At 49.4% G+C, this 21,086-nt stretch overlaps 1 protein-coding gene across 1 annotated transcript in view; it reads right to left on the bottom strand.

Annotated features, from left to right (window-relative positions):
* CNNM4 (cyclin and CBS domain divalent metal cation transport mediator 4) overlaps positions 1 to 21,086 on the bottom strand; it is a 56,561-nt gene that overhangs the window by 9,881 nt on the left and 25,594 nt on the right. Inside the window, exons 2-5 of the mRNA XM_053270113.1 lie at positions 10,249 to 10,392; positions 8,262 to 8,399; positions 4,632 to 4,801; positions 3,175 to 3,274 (exon numbers count right to left, since the gene is read on the bottom strand). Coding sequence (XP_053126088.1) covers positions 3,175 to 3,274; positions 4,632 to 4,801; positions 8,262 to 8,399; positions 10,249 to 10,392 — 552 coding nt within the window. The remainder of the gene's footprint in view (positions 1 to 3,174; positions 3,275 to 4,631; positions 4,802 to 8,261; positions 8,400 to 10,248; positions 10,393 to 21,086) is intronic.

The following is a 21,086-nucleotide window of genomic DNA, read 5'->3' as shown; positions in this document are numbered from 1 at the left end:
ACAGCTTGGGGGCAGCGATGGAGAAAGCCCTTCTCTGCATGCTCGCCAACTGGACTTCAGAAGGCGCTGGCACCCGGAGATATGAAAGCACCAAGAAAACTCCCGATGGATTAAGATGATCAGTCTTAATCAGGGGTGTACAACTCACATGTCCCAGTGGGCCAGAAACAACCATGATGATGTATGGGGGTGGGGTGAAGTCAATTTTCAGTGCATTTATTATTGCAGTAACATTAATTATAAAGATAAATATTAAATCGATTATGTTGTGCAGGGCTGGTCTTAATCAATCACATCTCAATGCCACCGTTCTGGAGAGGTGCTCAGGGCGAGTGTTCCCTCTAACAGGGATTCCCAGCTGTTGTTGACTACAACTCCCATAATCCCCAAGTAAAGGCCACAACCGCTGGGGATTCTGGGAGTTGTAGTCAACAACATCTGGGAATCTCTGTTATTTCTCTCTCTCTCTCTCTCTCTCTCTCATATTTTTACACCGCCCAAAACCTATGTCTCTGGGTGGTTTACAACAAGATTAAAGAGTAAAACATTAATTAAAAACAAAAGCAAAACAAAACAAAAATTCTGATTCAAGGGAGGAGGGGCACATACTAGCCCTCTCACAACCCTGAACAACTCCACCGGACGTGAACTTGCGGATGCAATACGGGCAGAAAAGAATCGCTTCTTTGCCGCCCGTATCGCCTGAGCATAGGTCTTCAAATGAGCTCTATGAATCTGTCAGATTCAAGCCGAGTTAGAGGGAACACTGCTCAGGGCAGAACAGATGGAGACTTGCCCATTTTGTCTTCCTGATGGCCCAGTAAGGTAGACTGGGATGAGAGTGAGAGGCTGGCCCATGGGCACTCAAGTGAGTTGGTTGGATGCAGAGGGATTTGAACCCGCAACTCTCCTGGTTCAAACAAATCCGTCTACCACACCATGCGTGTTTGCACAAAACAAGGCAGTTAGTGTGGTGAACTTATAAGGAAGTATGAGAGGAAGCCCAAAGTTAGTAGTCTCCCCGCTTCTATATCCCCAGTTAGTACTGAAGTCAGTTGGGGTGATTGGTCCCATCTGGGGAGATGAATGCTCAGTGTGATTTTCGACAAGGTCAACAGTTGACACCCCAAGAGATGGAATTGCAAGACTTTCTACTTTCAGTGTGTTGGCATGCTTTTAGGAACATAGGAAGCTGCCATATACTGAGTCAGACCATCTAGCTCAGTATTGTCTTCACAGACCGGCAGCGGCTTCTCCAAGGCTGCAGGCAGGAATCTCTCTCAGCCCTATCTTGGAGATGCTGCCAGGGAGGGAACTTGGAACCTAGATGCTCTTCTCAGAGTGGCTCTGTCCCTTAAGGGGAATATCTTACAGTGCTCATACATTAAGTCTCCCATTCAAATGCAACTTGGGTGGACCCTGCTTAGCTAAGGAGACAAGTAAGTCATGCTTGCTACTGCAAGACCAGCTCTCCTCCCTCTCTTTTATTGCCCTGGCCATCGGGCCTGCAGTGGCCAAATCTGCAATGGTGTTTGAAAGGCTTTGGAAATACAAAAACGACTATAAAGTTTTATCAGTGTTGTCAGAGGAATGGAAGTGAAGATGCTCAGGAATGTCTTCCAAAGATTACTCCCTGGGGAGAGTACAATAATCTGTTCATGCTTAGACTAACCCTTCCTCTGTGCAAAAATGATGACAATTTTACTCCAATCGTTTGGGGTTAGGGATAAAGAAGGGGTGATAACACCCCAAATGCTGCAAGTGCAACAATGCTATCGTCTATTTTCTATCCTTGGGAGGACAGAGATGGCCAAAAATTACTACGAGCATTCCTCCCCCGAGATGGTACCAATGATGACCAACACTTGTGGATTATGTCAGGGGTTCTCAAAACTGGGTCCCCAGAGGTTGTTGGACTACAACTCCCATCATCCCCAGCCACTGGGGCTGGGGGTGATGGGAGTTGTAGTCCGACAACCTCTGGGGACCCAGCTTTGAGAACTCCTGGATTAAGTGGAAGGTGACTTAATGCTGAATTAATTCAATCCCCCTGCAATGCGAAAAACCAGGCAAAGGAGGAAAGAACCCCCCGAACGCCATGCACCAAGGCTGTTTACCTGACAACCTGGAGTACAAGGACCCTCGCTGTATAAGAGACTGGCGATGGGGTGGGATTGGTGGTGCTAGACCCAGAGGGGCAAACAGGAAAATGACGGGATGAGAGATGAATGCACCGAGGTAGGGAAGGCATGAATGAGGGTCAGCCCTGGCGGACTAGGCCTACGGTAGCAACTAGGTAGGTCAACCAAGCTAGGCTTGGGTAACTTCTTGTCTTTAAACTACAATTCCCATCATCCCCAGGGGGTCCAAAAACAAGCCACCCAAGACTGTCAAGAACACTCCCAAGAGCTTGCAGGGTAACACAGGCGCATGCTTAGGGGGCAGCCCAGGAGGCACGGGCCCCCAAGGAATGGCTCAGAGAGCCCCCGATCTCATCAGCCCGCCCCTCTTCTGTGTCCTCTTCCAGAAAGGAAGAGCAGCATCGGGTGGCCCCTGCACGGAGCCAGGGAAGAGAAGTCCTGGCCTCATCTAGCTCTCTGCTGCTTCCACCTTCAGGAGGTGCTACGTTATAATAGTAGAGACTTTTGTAAAAAAAAATGTTGTTATGCTTGGGGAGGGTATGGCTGAGTATCATAATCAGAGTGTGGGGGGAGTGGGGGCTGGGGGGCACCCCAGATCTTTTAAGCACCCCATTGAAAGGTGGTGGGGAAGCAACTCTCCCGCATCCAACACACAGAGCGTTCCCTCTTGCACAGCTACTGACCGCTAGATGGCACAAGACTAGCATCTAACATGGCCAAGACCAGGGAGAACCGACTGGCCGTCTGCAGACCAGACTGAGTCCCTTGAACTTGGGTAGAGATCTTGTTCATTCATAATAAATCAATAAGGTGTGGTGGGACCACCAGGGAAGCGGGCAGAAAACACTTTGTGGGCCGGATTTCGCTCGCAGGCTTCTGGTAGGCTGCCCTGGCCCTTGAGGGCTCCACCAAGGCCCACTGGAGACAAAGCAAAGGAGCTGGGATCCCGCCCCCCTTGGAAGGGCGCCGGTGGCCACAACCCCTCCCGCCTGTCCCCATTCGGCCCTTTCGAGTTGTCGGGTGGGTGGCTTACTGGTTGCGACGCAAGGACTCAAGGCCATCACCCCATAGTAGGAGAAGGGCCCGGTCTCAAACTTCATGTTCTCCTTGCCAGCTTCCACCTCCACCTTACCCTATAAGCAAGAGAGAAAGAGTCACGTTATTATTATTATTATTATTATTATTATTATTATTATTATTATTATTATTATTACAAGGAGCCCAGAGCGGTGTACTACATACTTGAGTTTCTCCTCACAACAACCCTGTGAAGTAGGCTAGGCTGAGAGAGAAGTGACTGGCCCAGAGTCACCCAGCAAGTTTCATGGCTGAATGGGGATTTGAACTCAGGTCTCCCCGGTCCTAGTCCAGTCATGTTAGGCACCTCAACCCCAGCGTGTTCTGCAGAGAAGTCTCAGCCGGCCGTTCTCACAACCAGGGCCAACCGGTCGCTGGGGTTGGGGGTTGCAGTCCAACTATCTCTGGGGCGGAGAGCCGGTCTTGCGGCAGTGAGCATAAATGGTCCCCCTTGGCTAAGCAGGGGTCACCTTGGTTTGCATTTGGATGGGTGACTACAAGTGAGCACTGTCTGCTGTAAGATGTTCCCCTTTGGGGAGGGGGCTGCAGATCAGCAGTAGAACCCCTGCTTGGCATGCAGAAGGCCCCAGGCGCAATCCCTGGCAGCATCTCCAGGTAGGGCTGGGAGAGACTCCCGCCTGAAACCCTGGAGAGCTGCTGCCCATCAGTGTAGACAGTCTACTGAACTAGATGGGCCAAGGGTCTGACTCGGTATAAGGCGGCTTCCTACGTTCCTATATAAATGGACCCAATCTGGGTCTTCTGTCTTGTTGGAGAAAGCACTCCTCATGAGGACTGGGACCCTGGTCTGTTCTGCTTTGAAGCAAGAGGTTTTCACAGTCCTTCCCCTCCGCATCAGGGCCAACGAAAAGACCACCACTAAGGTCCCTGCACCACTGCTAGTCAGTATAGAGCAGGGCTGCTCAACTTAGACCCTCCTGCAGATGTTGGCCTACAACTCCCATAATCCCTGGCTATTGGCCACTGTGGCTGGGGATTATGGGAGTTGCAGTCCAAAAACAGCTGGGGAGCCTAAGTTGAGCAGGCCTGGTGTCGAGAATACTGAGCTAGATGGACCACTGCTCTGACCCAAGGTTGGGAGCCCCTGTGCTAGTAGGTCAAATCACAGCCAAATGTGAACCCAAAATCCCCCCCACCCCTAGATCCAACCCTGTGCCCAAAACAAACGCCCCACGATGTCTGGGAACACGGCTCTCCCTCTTCACAAGCTCTGCCTGCCTTCTTTGCAAATGGGGCCAGCAGCACTCCTTGTAACAGGGATTCCCCGAAGCCGCTGACTACAACTCCCATCATGCCCAACTGCAACAGCCTTTGGCTGTGGCTGATGGGAGTTGTAGTCAACAGCATCGGGGAATCCCTGTTATGGGGAGCACTGGTGGGCAGACTGGCTACCTGCAGGATGAGGATGAAGTAGTCGGCCGGCTTGTTCCGCTGGAAGAGGAAGTGCTGGGGGGACTTCTTGTTCTCCTCGTCAAACTTCAGTTCGTGGATGACGTCACGGTGTTTGAGCAAGCGGAGCAGAATCTTCTCCGAGATGAGGGCTGGTGTGAACTGGGTCACTTCTGCAAAAAGATACAGGAGTCAAAAGATACGGGAGTCAAGATACGGGGGTCAAGATATGGGGGTCTGAGGCAAAATAAAAGCAAAGAAGAGAATCAATGGCTCAGAGAAGCTTCGGACCCAATCCTGGGCCCGCAGCGGTTGTTTGACTACAACTCCCATCATCCCCAGCTACACTGGTCTTCAGCCATTGTGGCTGTGGGTAATAAGAGTTGTAGCCCAACAACATGTGAACCAGGGTTGGGAAATCTGGGGCAATTCCAAGGGTAACAGCAATCAGGCACAACTGTACTCATTAGCAAATGTTCAAGTTGGTATTAAAATTCCCACTGGCAAGAGGACATCTGCTACAGGCCATATTTTTTTTTACAAAACCTTTACGTATTATATAGATAGTGTCTGAAACATGAAAAACGTGCCAGTAACGGAATCAGCATTTTTGGACATCATTTCTGATTCCATTAGATATGTATTTTGCACATTTTGGACACTATAATATTGAAGGGTTTTGTGAAAATCTGGCCTCATAGTAGGAGATGTTCTCTTGCCAGTGAGTATGCATAATATATCAACTTGAAAACGTGTATGGCTGCAGTAACGGAAAAAGTAGCAACATGCTTGATTCCGTTACCATTGGAATTGTTCTCTTTGTTTTAACCAAAGGTAGGGACAGGAAGCTCAACACACCTGCACTTCCTCTCCCCTGATGACTTAGAAGGTTGGAAGCCAATCCCCTCTGGAAGTGAATTCTTTCTTTCTGCCTCCAGCTGAGCATCGGAACCACGGCTGCATCCACATTAGGACCCTTTTGCACTGCTGGGACCCTGCATCTCTGCTATAAGCTGGATGCGGAATTAAAACCATGGTTCCACATGGCACTTATTACAGTGCTATAGTCTAGGTTTGAGGGGGAGAGCTGGTCTTCTGGTAGCACGCAGGAACTGTCCCCTTTGCTAAGCAGGGTCCAGCTTGGCTTGCATTTCGATGGGTGACTGCATGGGAGCATTATACCCTTAGGGGATGGGGCCGTAGCTCAGTGGAAGAACATCTGCATCCTTGCATGCAGAAGGTCCCAGGTTCAGTCCCTGGCAGCATCTTCAGATGGGGCTCCTACCTGGGGAGGCATCTGCCAATCAGTGTAGACCAGACCTGATCAACTTCGGCCCTCCTGCAGATGCCGGCGTACAACTCCCAGAATCCCTGGCTATTGGCCACTGTGGTGGGGGATTATGGGAGTTGTAGTTCAAAAACAGATTGCGGGGGGGGGGCGCCTAAGTTGAGCAGGCCTGATGTAGATAATACTAAGCTAGAGGGACCAAGGATCTGACTCGGTATAAGGCGGCTTCTTCCTATTCTCCAGCAAAGCCCAATCCGGGGAAAACATGTGCCACAAAACAAGTCTGCCAGGACACACTAAAAAATCCGGAATATGATGGGGATGCCTCCTGGATCCTCCGTACAAGGTGAGCAAAGAAGGTTTGGCGATTCCACACTAAAGAGTGGGCGAGCCACCCACGACAACGGAGGCATACCCTGGGATGGCACTAGCTCAATCCTGCCTCCAGAGGGCTGCTCCCTCCGGAGTTGCCAACTTGAAGGCTAAGGAGAAGGAAGCACTTGTAGCCACAGAGTGTGCTGGCCGGCCACTCTGGTAAGGGGGGATTGGAGGCCTTGATCCACCACACCTCAAGCGGCACTCAAAATGGCTCCTCGGGAAACACAGGAACATTGGAAGCTGCCTTCTACCGAGTCAGTCCCTTGGTCCATCCAGCCCAGCGTCTTCACAGACTGGCAGCAGCTTCTCCAAGGATGTAGGCAGGAATCTCTCTCAGCCCTGTCTTGGAGATGCTTCCAGGGGGGGAGCTTGGAACCTTCTGCATGCAAGCATGCAGGTGTTCTTCCACTCCACTCATCCCCTAAGGGGAATATCTTACAGAGCTCAGACATGTAGTCTCCCATTCAAATGCAAACCAGGGAATACCCTGCTCAGTAAAGAGGACAATTCATGCTTGTTACAAGAGGAGCCACCTAATGGTGCAATGGGGAAGGAACCTGCTTAGAGAGCAGGAGACTGTTGGTTCAAATCCCTGCTGGTGTGTTCCCAGAATATAGAAACTCCTATATCGGGCAGCAGAGATCTAGGAAGGAGCTGAAAGGCATCATCTTATACTGTGAGGGAGGAGGCAATGGTCAACCCCTCCTGTATTCTACCAAGAAAACCACATGGCTCTGTGGTCGCCAGGAGTCGACACCGACTCAACAGCACAACCTTTCCTTTCTTTTAACCACAACTCACAGACCTAAAGCTAGCTTCTGACCAGGGCTTTGGGCAGCATACCTGCCCTTCTTCTGGCATTTTCTGATAATTATGTAGATATCTGCCCCCCCTCTTGTGGAATGGATTGCCTCCAGAGGTGAAGAGTTTTCCCTCTAAGCTGGCTTTGAGGTTTTTTTCTTGGGAGGGAGGGAACTGTAAAATGAACCTGGTACCCCACATGAAATGTGTCCTCAGCCCCAAAGGACAGTGCTCTTTTTTCAGTTCGGGTCCAACCTCAGGCAACAATTCCACTCCCCTTGCAACAAACAAACAAACAAACAAACAAACAAACAAACAAACAAACAAACAAACAAACCCTGGCAATATTTTGGGGGTTGTTGCTTTTGCTGTGAGAAACAGAAGAGAAAAATCAAACAGCAAGAATGACCATTGAGTCAGAAAGCCACAGCAGACAGGATAATAAAGGGCTCTCTTGCCGAGAAAGCAAATCCTCTGTACTTTTTGAATGAGACAATGGGGATGACCTTTCCGTATGGATTGCATATTAGTCTCTGAAATCTGATTTGAGTGGATTGTGGGCAGCAGATCTGATGGGCTCTGAGTTAAGGCAGCCAAGGGAGATGAGCAGAGAATTCTACATCTTTGTGCTAAAAGTGTGTGTGTGTGTGTGTGTGTGTGTGTGTGTGTGTGTGTGTGTGTGTGTGTGCATGCCAGAGCGGATGGCAGCAACGTGGGTTTTCTGGAAAAAAATTGATTTGGGACATTTTTAGACCCTCCAAATCGCCTGGGATCCGATGTAGCACAATTGACCTATATTTAGTAAACACAACTAAAACCACACACACACACTTTCTATGGGTATCTAAGCTGAAGGTTTGCGAAAAAAAGGGGTACACATGTTAAAAAAGATTGGGAGCAGTGTTCCCTCTAACAGGGATTCCCAGATGTTGTTGACTACAGCTCCCAGAATCCCCAGCTGCAATGGCCTTTGCTTGGGGATTCTGGGAGCTGTAGTCAACAACATCTGGGAATCCCTGTTAGAGGGAACACTGGTTGGGAACTCCTGAAATAGCGCATTTGCAGAAAAGGAACTTTTTCTGCAGAAAAACAAAGTGGTAACCTTTACCAGGTTAAGCATCCGGGGGTCCATCTCGGTAGAGGGGATTCCCCAGGGGACCTTTTACCTGTCGAGAGGAAGCGATGAGCTGCCAGCAGCAGCTGCGGGGAGATCTTCACCTTGGACTCAGTGTCGTTGTCCTTGAATGCAGAGAAGTCCCGCTTGCTCTTCTGGTTGTTCACCCGCTTCCTGGTGCGGTTGTCAGCTGTGGAGGGAGAGAGGAAGGTGTTAAGAGGAAAGGCGCCTGTGCACAGATCTGGCTTCGAGCTGTGTTTATTCCATGGATCCATGTGCCCATCATCCAATCTAGATGCCTTCTTGGGTTCCCATGCAGTTCTCTAGTCCTCAAGGTTACAGAGGGAAGTCTGGAAACTGGTGGGAATGTGGGCCTACTAATGGTTCAGAAATCAGGTTATGGGTCCGTGAGCCCCACCGCCCATTGAGATCATCTGGAGAGGCCCGTCTGCAGATGCCACCGGCTTGTCCGGTGGCTACTTGCGGATAGGCCTTCTCCATTGCTGCCTCAGAGCTTTGGAATGCGCTCCCTGCTGAAATAAGAGTCTCCCCATCTCTGACAACTTTTAAGAAGGCAGTTAAGACACATTGATTCGCCCAGCCTAATTAATCTTTTAATTAGACTTACTGTCTTTAACATTTTGTTAAATTTTGAATTATTTTAATGTTTCAGCGTTTTAGTTTTGTTTTAATTTGTACTGCTTTGTTGTGAACTGCCCAGAGACATCAATTTTGGGTCGTATATAAATATGTTAAACAAACAAAGAAACAAATGTCCTTGATCAGGAGGTGGCATGTGTTCCCCCTATTCCCAGACCTCCTTAGGTCAGAGATTCTTAAGCATCTCCAGATGTTGTTGGACTACAACTCCCATCATCTCCAGCCCCAAAGGCCATTGGAGCTGGGGGTGATGGGAATTGTAGTCCAACTACTTCTGGGAACCCAAGCTTGAAAAGCCCTCCCTTAAGTTTCAGTCACACTGGTATGGCTTTTGATGGCTCCCAGTGAGTTCAAAACCAACAGTTATAACATCATTGAAAGGGGGCAAAAATTTACCCCTCACATCAGACATTTTCTCAACTGGGGAAGGTTTGGTCAGGACCCCAACCATGTCCCTGAATGCACCCCTTACTTTCTCCCACACAAGGGAAGAGTCACTGTCTATTTCCATAGGGGGCCAGTGTGGGAACACAGGAAGCTGCCTGATACAGAGTCAGCCCTTGGTCCATCTAGTTCAGTACTGTCAGCACTGACTGGCAGCAGCTCTCCAAGGTTTCAGGCAGGAGTCTTTCCCAGTCCTACCTGGAGATGCTGCCAGGGATTGAACCTGGGACCCTCCTCATGCAAGCAGATGCTCTTCTACCGAGCTACAGCCCCATCCCCCAAGAGGAATAGCTTACAGCACTCACATGTAGTCCCCCATCCAAATGCAAACCAAGGTGGATGCTGCTTAGCACGGATGAAATTCATGTGCGCTACCGCAAAACCAGTGGTAACTTGCCTAGGGAGCAAGAGGTTGCTGGTTCGAATCCCCGCTGGTATGGTTCCCAGTCTGTGGGAAACACCTATATCATCTATAGGCATCATCTCATACTGCGTGGGAGGAGGCAATGGTAAACCCCTCCTGTATTCTACCAAAGACAACCACAGGGATCTGTGGTCGCCAGGAGTCGACACCGACTCGACGGCACAACTTTACTTTTGCCTTACCACAAGACCACCTCTCCTCCAGCACCCAACAGAATGCTGGACTGGATGGAGCTTTGGTCTGATCCAGCAGGGCTCTTACGTTCTTACCCTTGGTAACTAAATAGAACCTCCATATTCAGAGGCAGGATACCTCAGAATACTAGATGCTAAGGCCAAGTAACAGGGTGGGCCTGCTGCTTCACGCCCTGCTTGTGGGCTTCGCGGAGGCATCTGATCGGCCACTGTGGGGAAGCCGGATGCTGGACTAGAGGGACCTTGGGCCTGATCCGGGAGGGTTTGTCCTCACATCCCCGTATCTCCAAACAGCTGGGACTGGGAAGGAACCTAACTGTACATATCGGACTCATCCAGGATCTCCGACTTGATGATCTCTTCAATGACGTCCTCCAGCGTCACGAGGCCCAGCACTTCGTAGAAGGGGTCACCTTCTCCTTCGTTGTTCACCTTCTGGACAATGGCGAGGTGCGATTTGCCTGAGGGGAGGGCGAGAGAACCGATTTGGTCATCACATTGAGCAGCGGTCGATTGAGGGTGGGTTAGAAACATAGGAACATAGGAAGCTGCCATATACTGAGTCAGACCATGGGTCTATCTAGCTCAGTATTGTCTTCACAGACTGGCAGCGGCTCCTCCAAGGTTGCAGGCAGGAATCTCTCTCAGCCCTGTCTTGGAGATGCTGCCAGGGAGGGAACTTGGAACCTTCCGCTCTTCTGCTCTGGGAGCGGCTCCATCCTAAGGGGAATATCTTACAGTGCTCACACATCAGGTCTCCCATTCATATGCAACCAGGGCAGACCCTGCTTAGCTAAGGGGACAAGTCATGCTTGCTACCACAAGACCAGCTCTCCTCTCTTCCCTATCTTGCAAAGGAAGGAAGAGATTGAGATTGGGATTGGGATTGAGAGAGAGAAGGCTGCTTCGGATGACACTTCTAAAAAACAATTTTTTCGTCTATATCCTGCTCTTCCTCCAAGGAGACTAGAGCACTATACACGTGGTTATGCTCGTCCCCACAACAACCCTGTGAGGTAGGTTAGGCTGAGTGGAATTCTACGGGCTCCAGAGTCACCCAGTAAGGTTCACGGAATGAATGGGGATCCCTCCGCTAACAGAGCAAAGAGGCACTTTTTAAAAGTGGCGATTCTCTTCTGTTTAGTAAGGAGAGAACTGGCCCTCTCCAACGCCGGGCAAAGCATCCCTCCAGTGGCTATTGCTGGTGTCCACTTTATGTTTCTTTTTTAAGATTATGAGCCCTTTTGGGGACAGGGAGCCCTCTTATTTATTTACTCCTCCATGCAAACTGCTTCGGGAACTTTGGTCGAAAAGCAGTATATAAATGCTGCATTTGTAGTAGCGGTGGTGGTGGTAGGATTTGAACTCGGATCTCCCCAGGCCTAGTCCAGTGCTCTACGCACAACACCACGTCCCTTTTTAAAAGCCTGCTTGGTTAACAGGGGAGCATGCCGAGAGCACAGCTGTCCTGACACCCTCCCAGTGCATTTCTTTACTAAGCGAAGGGAAGGATTGTTCAACCCAACATCCAAGGACATCCACTAGGAAGCTTGCAAAAGAAATGACAAGAGCACACTCCTAGCATGTCTCCTTCTCATCCCATGGGCCGGAAAGGGATCATCCAAACTGGCCCAGTGAAGGAGAGGTGGGGCTTATGTTCCTGTTTCTAGGAGGGATTTCCATGCACAAAGACCAGGGAGGCAGAACCGCCCGGTAGAGCTGGGCTGCAGCCCTGCAGCTGTTCTTAGACTACAATTCCCATCATCCCCAGCACCCGGGGCTTCCTGGGGTAGAGGCTTTGAAATGAGCAGGAGATCTCATGAAAGCACACACAGGGGGTCGCGATTGCTAAGTGGGGAGGCAAAACCACTGAGGGCTTCAGAGGCACGTCCTTTGCAGAGAAAGCGTAGCCGTTTAAAGGCGGGTGTCACATCGTCAGCACGCAGAAAGAGATGGGGGATTTTGACGGCAGCATCCTGGGCAGATTGAAGAACCTATGCAATGCTCTGCCACAAGATGTGGTGACAGCCACCAGCCTGGGTAGCTGTAAGAGGGGCTTATTATTTACTTACTGAATTTCTAAACCGCCGAATATAGAAATTGCTAGGCGGTGTACAGATTAAAACGTAATATAAAATATAAAACATTTAAAATCCATAGAACTGATAAAAATCACAATACATATAAAAACACATTAGGATTTAAAAGTGTTATTTAGACAAATTCTAAATAAGCCAGCGTGGTGTAGTGGTTAGAGTGCTGGACTAGGACCAGGGAGACCCGAGTTCAAATCCCCATTCAGCCATGAGACTTGCTGGGTGACTCTGGGCCAGTCACTTCTCTCTCAGCCTAACCTACTTCACAGGGTTGTTATGTGGAGAAACCGAAGTATGTAGTACAATGCTCTGGGCTCCTTGGAGGACGAGTGGGATATTAAATGTAAAAAATAAACAAACAAATAAATAAATGCACGGCAGGCAGGTCTAGCCATCTACTAGTATTCACCTATTAGAACTAGGCCAGCCAGGTATCTTTGCTTGATTCTGGTGTCAAAGTATTACAGAGTGTTGACATTATCACGTTGTAATGCACTACAAAAGGCAGTTTTGGAGGGACAATTCAGGAAAGTACCATAGGAACATAGGAAGCTGCCATCTACTGAGTCAGACCATTGGCCTATCTCGCTCAGTATTGTCTACCCAGACTGGCAGCGGCTTCTCCAAGTTTGCAGGCAGGAATCTCTCTCAGCCCGATCTTGGAGATGCTGCCAGGGACGGAACTTGGCACCTTCTGCTCTTCCCAGAGCGGCTCCATCCCTTAAGGGGAATATCTTCCAGTGCTGACACATGTAGTCTCCCATTCCTATGCAACCAGGGCGGACCCTGCTTAGCTATGGAAAGCCAAAGAGTCTGCATGGCACGGGCCTCGGCTGTCTACCCAGCAGCCTGCAGTTAGAGATATGGGTGGGAAGCTTTGGATAAGGGGTAGTGGGTGACGGAGTAGGTTCCCACACACAGAAGATCTTAAGTGGTGTCTCTCGCACAGTCTGTTCTGCCTCTCACACTCTGCGCATTCATGCAACTCAATGGAGGATCAGTTCATGTAATTCTGAAGGCTATTATGGCATTAGAGAAAGAAGGCAATTAGACATCCGGGCCCACTGCAATTAGGGGGGGGGAGGAGAAAGCCCACTCTCCCCTTCCTCGACGTGGGTGGGAGAAGACCTCCCACACTCAGCAAGGACCACACGGCACTCTGGCTGCTAAGCCACCCAGTTTCCCTGGTTGTGGAAGAGAGGCACAGTGTCCTGCAGGCGACCTTTTCCCTTTCAGCGGGAAACTGCACACGTGAGCACATAGGAACGGAGGAAACTGCCTTATATTTGGTCCAGCGAGCTCAGTATGGTCAACACTGCCTGGCAGCAGCTCTCTCCGGTTGCTGGCAGGCGTCTCTCCCGGCCCTACCTGGAGATGCTGCCAGGGATTGAACCTGGGGCCTTCTGCATGCAAAGAAGATGCTCTCTTCTCCTGAGCTAGGGCCCCATCCCCTATGGCAGGCCTGCTCAACATAGGCCCCCCAGCTGTTTTTCGTTGACAACTCCCATAATCCCCAGCCACAGTAGCCAATAGCCAGGGATTATGGGAGTTGTAGGCTAACATCTGCAGGAGGGCCGAAGTTGAGCAGGCCTGCCCTAAGGGAGTATCTGACAGCCCTCTCAGGGAGTCACCCATCCACATGGAAACCAAGGCAGATCCAGCTTAGCAAAGCAGACAATTCACATTCACCACCACAAGGCAGCATCCATCCCGCAACCAAACTCCTTTCCCCCGGAGAAGGGCGTCCTTGGAACCAGAGGCCTCTCACTCAGTGGTCTTGGGGTAGCAAGCATGAATTGTCCCCTTTGCTAAGCAGGATTCACCCTGGTTTGCCTTTGAATGGGAGACTGCACGTGAGTGCTGTAAGATATTCCCTTTAGGAGAGGGAGCCGCTCCGGGAAGACCGTCTGCATGAGGAAGGTTCCAAGCTCCCTCCATGGCATCTCCAAGATAGGGCTGAGAGAAACTCCAGTCTGCAACCTTGGAGAAGCCGCTGCCAGTCTGGGTACACAATTCTGAGCTAGCTGGGCCAAGGGTCTGACTCCGTGTAAGGCAGCTTCCTATGGGTGGCAACTCCCCAGGTTACACTGTCATCACTGGCCACATGACGGTGGAGATTAGGTGCTACTGTACAGTGACAATGTCCAGATGAACCCATCTCTGCAGAACACTAAAGCCAAGAGTCTGCATGCTGTCCTGGACAGTAAAACTGAGGGAACCATGTGGATACTTTCAACAAGATTTGGCTGCTTCTCTCTTTCCCTAACACCCCTGACCACGTGCATCTTGGACACTGCAAGAGATATTATGTGAAAAAAGCAGCTGGGAACTCGCTAACTCGAACTAAGGCTGATCCTGAACCCACAAGCCAGTTCAGAGGGGTTTTGATCTCCACCAGAACCGAACCCCCAAAACAAAGAGTAATAACCATTTGTAAATAAGCAATTCAGTCACCAGGTACTCAGCTCCCAATGACACCATTAATGTTTTATGTTCTGAATTTATTTCCTCCTGTCATATGCAAAAACGTTTTTAGACGTTCAAAAATCAACAGTTCTAGACAACAACAAATATTTTTCTGATGTTAAATAGTTATTGTAGAGAGTTAACATGTCTCAGCAAGAGAGTTTGCTTCCTTTTTTGCACAAACCTGGTTCAAAACGGTTCTAAATGTCTGAATCGGTTACTGAATCACTTCTAAAGTTAGCGCCTCAACCCGAGAGTTTAAAAACCCGAACCGAACCCAGCCTTTAACGGTTCAACTCCCTGCTGCAGGGTTCCCCCAGCCTTTAAAAACTGATTTAAAAAAAATTAATTGAGCCATTTCAATTTTCCAGATTGTTCAAACAGTAACTGGAGCTAATGCACCAAATATCTGGCAGCGGGACCACACTGCCCCCCCGCCCCAAACCAGAGGCAAATGTCAGCTTTTACACATGGAAAAAGTTTACTGTGCATATGGAAGAGTAAGAACTGACTCCAGGAGGAGGCCAACTCTGGAGGAGAGACTCGCAAAGAGATGCAACAGCCAGCCTCACCTAAAAGCAGGTAAATCTCCCATGACTCTGCACAAGAGTGACCGCAGGTTCCAATCAAACCAGATGCAGAACTTGGCCAGAATTACCAACCCAAAGTGGAGGCGGATTGCCAGAAAGCCAGGACAGAACAGGAACTCATGGAGAGACATCAGCCAACCTCCTTTGGGGCTTATCGGAGAAAGGCTTAAATTCTCAAGGCAAACCAGCAGTTCTTCTAGGCAATGACTATTGTAGCATCACAAGGGTTAGCATTGACAGAGAGAGTACAGCTGCTGTTAAGCTTGGAATAGCAGCGACACAAGAATCCACAGGCCGGAGATTAAAAGCAAATGTGACTTTGCAGCAGCTTGACTGTTCACCTTTGGACGGCAAATTGCCAACTAACCTGCAACGGGCGCGGTGTGCAACTCTGCACTTGCATAGCAGCGAGCAAGATATATTTGGTGCATAAGGTCAGCCTGCAGGGTTTCTTCCGATGCTTCGCTTTCCCCATCCCCTTCCCGCAGATCAGACTCCACCTCCCTGCTCCCAGTTTTTAAAGAGATAGATAAGATTTATTTCACTGTAAACCAAAGGTCATAGCAAACACTTTAAAAAAACCCCAAAGGCGTTCCCAGAGAATTACACAAAAAGCATAACTAATTTGCCAGGGCAGAGGCCAGAGTGTGGGCGGGGCAGGCAGGATTGCTGTTGTACAAAATAATTCATCGTCCAAAGGCAGGGTGTGGTCTTGGCCTGTTTGCACAACACATCCGACAACATGACCGAACAAACTTATATCTATGTATCTATCTATCTGACAACAGGAATAAAGGGCCCCCAAGTGACCAGGCCCAGGAGGTTTTGTGAACTGGATCTTATTCTCTCCCTCCCACCCCAAAAGAGAGTATTTTAGGCTCTTGAGGAGAGCTGGTCTTAGGAACGTAGGAACATAGGCAGCTGCCATATACTGAGTCAGACCCTTGGTCCATCTCACTCAGTATTGTCTACCCAGACTGGCAGCGGCTTCTCCAAGGTTGCAGGCAGGAATCTCTCTCAGCACTATCTTGGAGATGCTGCCAGAGAGGGAACTTGGAACCTTCTGCTCTTCCCAGAGCGGCTCCATGCCCTAAGGGGAATATCTTCCAGTGCTCACATGTACTCCCCCATTCAAATGCGACTCTACTTAGCTAATGGGACAAGTCATGCTTGCTACCACAAGATCAGCTCTCCTTGTGGTAGCAGGAATGAATGGTCCCCTTTGCTAAGCAGGGTCCACCCTGGTTTGCATTTTGAATGGGAGTCTACTTGTGTGAACACTGTAAGATCGTCCCCTGAAGGGATGGGGCCGCTCTGGGAAGAGCACCTACAGGCTTGCATGCAGAAGGTTCCAAGTCCCCTCCCTGGCAGCATCTCCAAGTTAGGGCTAGAGAGATTCCTGCCTGCAGCCTTGGGGAAGCCGCTGCCAGTCTGTGTAGGCAATACTGAGCTAGATAGACCAATGGTCTGACTCAGTATATGGCAGCTTCCAATGTTCCAATGATGTACAATAAATGGGTTTACATTAGTGTGCTGAAGGCAAGCAGGCTAGTAAAACATTTTGTGGGCTACTAACTGTTACAGACTTGTTTGCTCAACTAAAGAGACGGGCATCATCCTCCCTGCTCCAGAGAGTTATATGAGTCACAGGCTTGCGGACAAATCAAGCGGAATGAAAAACAAGCTGTAGAACTATCTCTGCCAGGTAGAAGGAAAAGGTGAGGCCATCGCTCAGAGAACAAACACTGCATGTGCTGAAGGTCCCAGGTGTCTCCAGTAAAAGGATTTTAAGTGGCTGTGCTGGGGAAACACCCTTGCCCAAGTCCTTGGATGGCTGCTGCCAGTCAGAGTAGACGGTACTGGGCTAGATAGTACTGTCTCAATCTATATCAATGTAACACCGCCGAAGAGTACACGCTTTGCATGCACAAGGTCCTAGGCGCAGCTCCTGACATCTCCAACTGAAAAGGAGAGTGGGTAGCCTAGCTGAGAAAATTCTGCCCCAGACTTCAGGGAGATGCTGCCAGTCAGAGTAGGCACTAGGACTGTTCACATGACCCTCGTCAGGGCAGCAGGAGTGCCCAGCCAGGGTCGGCGAGCCACGTACACTCCTGATCGGCAATTGTACGTTTCCAAAGATCAAGGTAGGAGACGGGGAGAGTGATGACATGGGAGCTGGGCAGGGCGGCTTTTTGTCCAGCCTTGATAAAATGCTGGGCATGGAATCTGGGCTGGATGCACCCATCCTACCCAGCTCCCACTTCCCACACTATCTCTCCTACCTTGATCTTGGAGGTCACACAACCACCAATCAAAAGTGCGCACGGCTTGCCTACCCCTGGCAGGGCCCCAACGGGGGCCGTGTGATCAGTCCTAATGCCAACTCTGACTGGCAGCATCTCCTCTTACCTTGATGTCCGAGTTCACACGACCCACCCATCGAGAGCGTCCACGGCTCCCCCACCTTGGCTGTGCGCGCCTCCGACTCGGATGAAGCTTGTGTGAACAGCCCTTGTACTGGGCTGTGTGGATCACTTGCAGTTGAAAGGAGGATGCTTCAAGTGTGGACTCTTAAGGGTTCAATTCCCCAGCATCTCTAGCTGAAAGGCTCTCAGGCAGCAGAGTTAGGAAAGACCTTTCTCTGCCATCATCAACATATCCACCCAGATTCATGGATACTTGCCTAGGTTGGGGGCAGAGGGGGCAGAGGCATGGGGCAGCAGATGCTGGTTGCATCAGCTCTAATGCACTGCTAAGCTATGGCAGCTTGTACATACAGAGACGCGCCTCGGCCAGAGTTGCCAGAACCTAAGGGGGTATACTTGTGGGTCAAATGGGCCGTAAGCCAGAATTTGGCTTTCTAAAAGCCAAATCTGGCCCCCTTGGTGTTTGGCTGACACTCCATCTTGTCAGACAACACAGTGTACAGAATAGGCAGACATTCAGACAAAGGCCAAACTTTTTCGGGCTGCACTAAATTGTTTACTACACAACAGGACAAAGAGGGCTCTCTCTCTCTCTTTCTCTCTCTCTCTCTCTGTCTCTCTCTGTGTAGGGTTGCCATATTCTGGCTTTCCAAATCTGGGTGCCTAATTGCATATTATGTAAACTGGCTTGAAAATAATTTTTGAGCAGAATAGTGACTGCACATTTTGCTCCATAACTCCGCTTCTGCAAGGCCTGGAGCTTAGCTTTTTAAAATCTATATAATGAAACCTGTGCAAATCTTGGTGGGCTAAGCAATCTGAGTGAGATGCTTAAAATCCAGGTGAAACCCAAAATTCTGAGGGGCATGGCAACTAACTCCCCCCCCATATAGATAGAGAGAGAGACACAGAGACAGAGGAGGGGGCGAGAAAGGGCGAGGGGGGGGGATGAATATCAGGCAGAGCCAGAAAGTTAGTAGCTAAAATGAGTCTTTTGGGGAAAGTGTTAATGTATGCCATAATTATGGCAATTATGCTCCACACATTAGAAAATGACATCAACTCACATTAAAGAGTGGCGGCCCGGCCACACACCTTCTCCGAGGCTGTGTGTAATCCACGCTAGGGATCAAACGAAAAGTCCCACCACTGGGCAGTCCAAATTGAGAACTACGGTAAAGCTTCATTCTGTGACCTTTACAAATTATGCAGCTGAGCAGAATTTATTCCGGTTTGGCTAGATCTGGGGAGCGACACAGGAAGCTGGCTTATACAGAGTCAGACTGTTGGTCCCTCTAGCTCTGTATTGTCAACACAGACTGGCAGCGGCTCTCCAGGGTTTCAGGCAGGAGTCTCTCCCAGCCCTGCCTGGAGATGCTGCCAGGGACCGAACCTGAGACCTTCTGCATACAAAGCAGAGACTAAGCTATGGCCTCATTTCCTGAGCCCCATCCAAATGCAAACCAAGGCAGACCCTGCTTTGTAAAGGGGACAATTCACACTTGCTACTGCTCTCTTCAAGCCACATGGAAGCCACATGTGCACCCTCTAACCTCATTTTTAAAGTAAAGTAAAGTGTGCCGTCAAGTCGATTTCGCCTCCTGGCGCCCACAAAGCCCTGTGGTTTTCTTTGATGGAGCACAGGAGGGGTTGACCATTGCCTCCTCCCGTGCAGTCTGAGATAATGCCTTTCAGCATCTTCCTAGTTCGCTGCTGCCCGATAGAGGTGTTTCCCATAGTCTGGAAAACATACCAGCAGGGATTCGAACCAGCAACCTTCTGCTTGTTAGTCAAGCATTTCCCCACTGCGCCACTTAAGGTGGTCCAACCTCACTTTTAGGCAGGGTAAAAAAACCTGGACTACCCAGTTGAGCTGAACTGGGATCGGTCCAGATCCCGGCGGTTCTCACAAACCTGTGTGGGTTTGCTCTATCCCAGGCAGAGCTGCTTGTGAGAACGGCCTCAGCATAAGGCAGTTTCCTGGGAGGCATTAGATCTTCCCAGAATCCTGAATGCCTGCATACCCATCTGGGTTCCCATCTGCTGAGCCGGGGAACTGAAAACAAACAAATAACGAAGCTCATTCCATACACACAAAAATTAAGGTCGCAAGAAACACTCAAAACGGGCATTCACGAGAGCTGTGATTTTCCTTAAAATAAATCAATCACAGAAATAGAAGCTCTCAGGAAGATGAAGGCACAGACAGACAAGAGGAAAAGCGAAAGGCACACAGAACCTGCTCCTTCACACTGTTCCTGACCACCCTTTGGAAGAATGCCGCATCCCAGAGGAAGATATTGACCAGACAAGAACTGCATGCCAGGGAAACCACCACTCCAGCACAAAGCCGGAACGTAGCCCTGGGCAAGTGATCTAGGCAAGCGGAGAGCAAGGCAAGGAGGGCTGGCCGCCCAGGGATGTCGCAGAGGAGAGCTGGTCTTGCGGTAGCAAGCATGACTTGTCCCCTTAGCTAAGCAGGGTCCACCCTGGCTGCATATGAAAGGGAGACTAGAAGTGTGAGCACTGGAAGAGATTCCCCTCAGGGGATAGAGCCGCTCTGGGAAGAACATCTAGGCTCCTCCAAGTTCCCTCTCTGGCATTTCCAGGATAGGGCTGAGAGAGATTCCTGCCTGCAACCTTGGAGAAGCCGCTGCCAGTCTGTGAAGACAATACTGAGCTAGATAGACCAATGGTCTGACTCAGTATAAGGCAGTTTCCTATGTTCCAGAGGAGGGGGACAGAAGCAATTTAGAAGCCAAAGCAGGCTTCCGGGGCCTCTTCCTCCCAATCTCTCCTCTCTGCCTGGTAAACCCAGGATTATGGGTTTAGGAGCTTAGGAAATCCACAAGTAAACAGTCAGTGGGTGGCAAACTCCCCGGGGAAGAGAGAGGGGCACTGGAAGAATAATGACAGATTGGGCAAGGCTGGAGATTGGTGAAGAGACCACAGCAGTGGTCTTTTCGTTGGCCCTGATGCAGAGGGCAAGTGGCGTGTGGAGACCTCTTGCTTCAAAACAGGGTGAATAAAAATCAATTTATTTGTTAAAAAAAAAATCAGATTTTTTTTATTTAGATCGGATTTTTTAAAATTTAAATCAGATTTTTTAAATAAAATACCTTTTGAGGAAAAATCTATCTAAAGATAGTTTTCTGTTTAAGATACATTATAATCCAAAGGTTATTCATCATGAAATAAGGATTAGTGTTTAATTATGTAGCAGGAGGCTGCATACATGCAATGTTTAAATTTTTTAGTAAATGAATTCCATTAATCTATTCACAATGTCATGCTCTTCCAGAGGTTTCTGTGAAATTATTTTGGGCAATTTTTCTATCTAGAAGAGGACCAAAAATAAAACCTTCATCTGGTTGTAAATATTAAGATTATACCAGCAAGAATGAATCTTGATGTTAAAAGGCATGATTTAAATCTAGTCTCACTGACTAGTGATTTAAATCAAATCCACCTTGCTTCAAAAGCAGAAGAGAGCAGGGTCCCAATCCTCATGAGGAGTGCCTTCTCTGACTAGTCTGTTTGGCACCTGAGACAGAAGATCCAAATGCTGTCATCTATC

The sequence above is a fragment of the Hemicordylus capensis genome, chromosome 8 (assembly GCF_027244095.1).
Source record: "Hemicordylus capensis ecotype Gifberg chromosome 8, rHemCap1.1.pri, whole genome shotgun sequence".
NCBI classification, from domain to species: Eukaryota; Metazoa; Chordata; class Lepidosauria; order Squamata; family Cordylidae; genus Hemicordylus; species Hemicordylus capensis.
The sequence above is the reverse complement of the archived record's forward strand: the minus strand, read 5'-3'. Positions and strand labels throughout refer to the sequence as shown.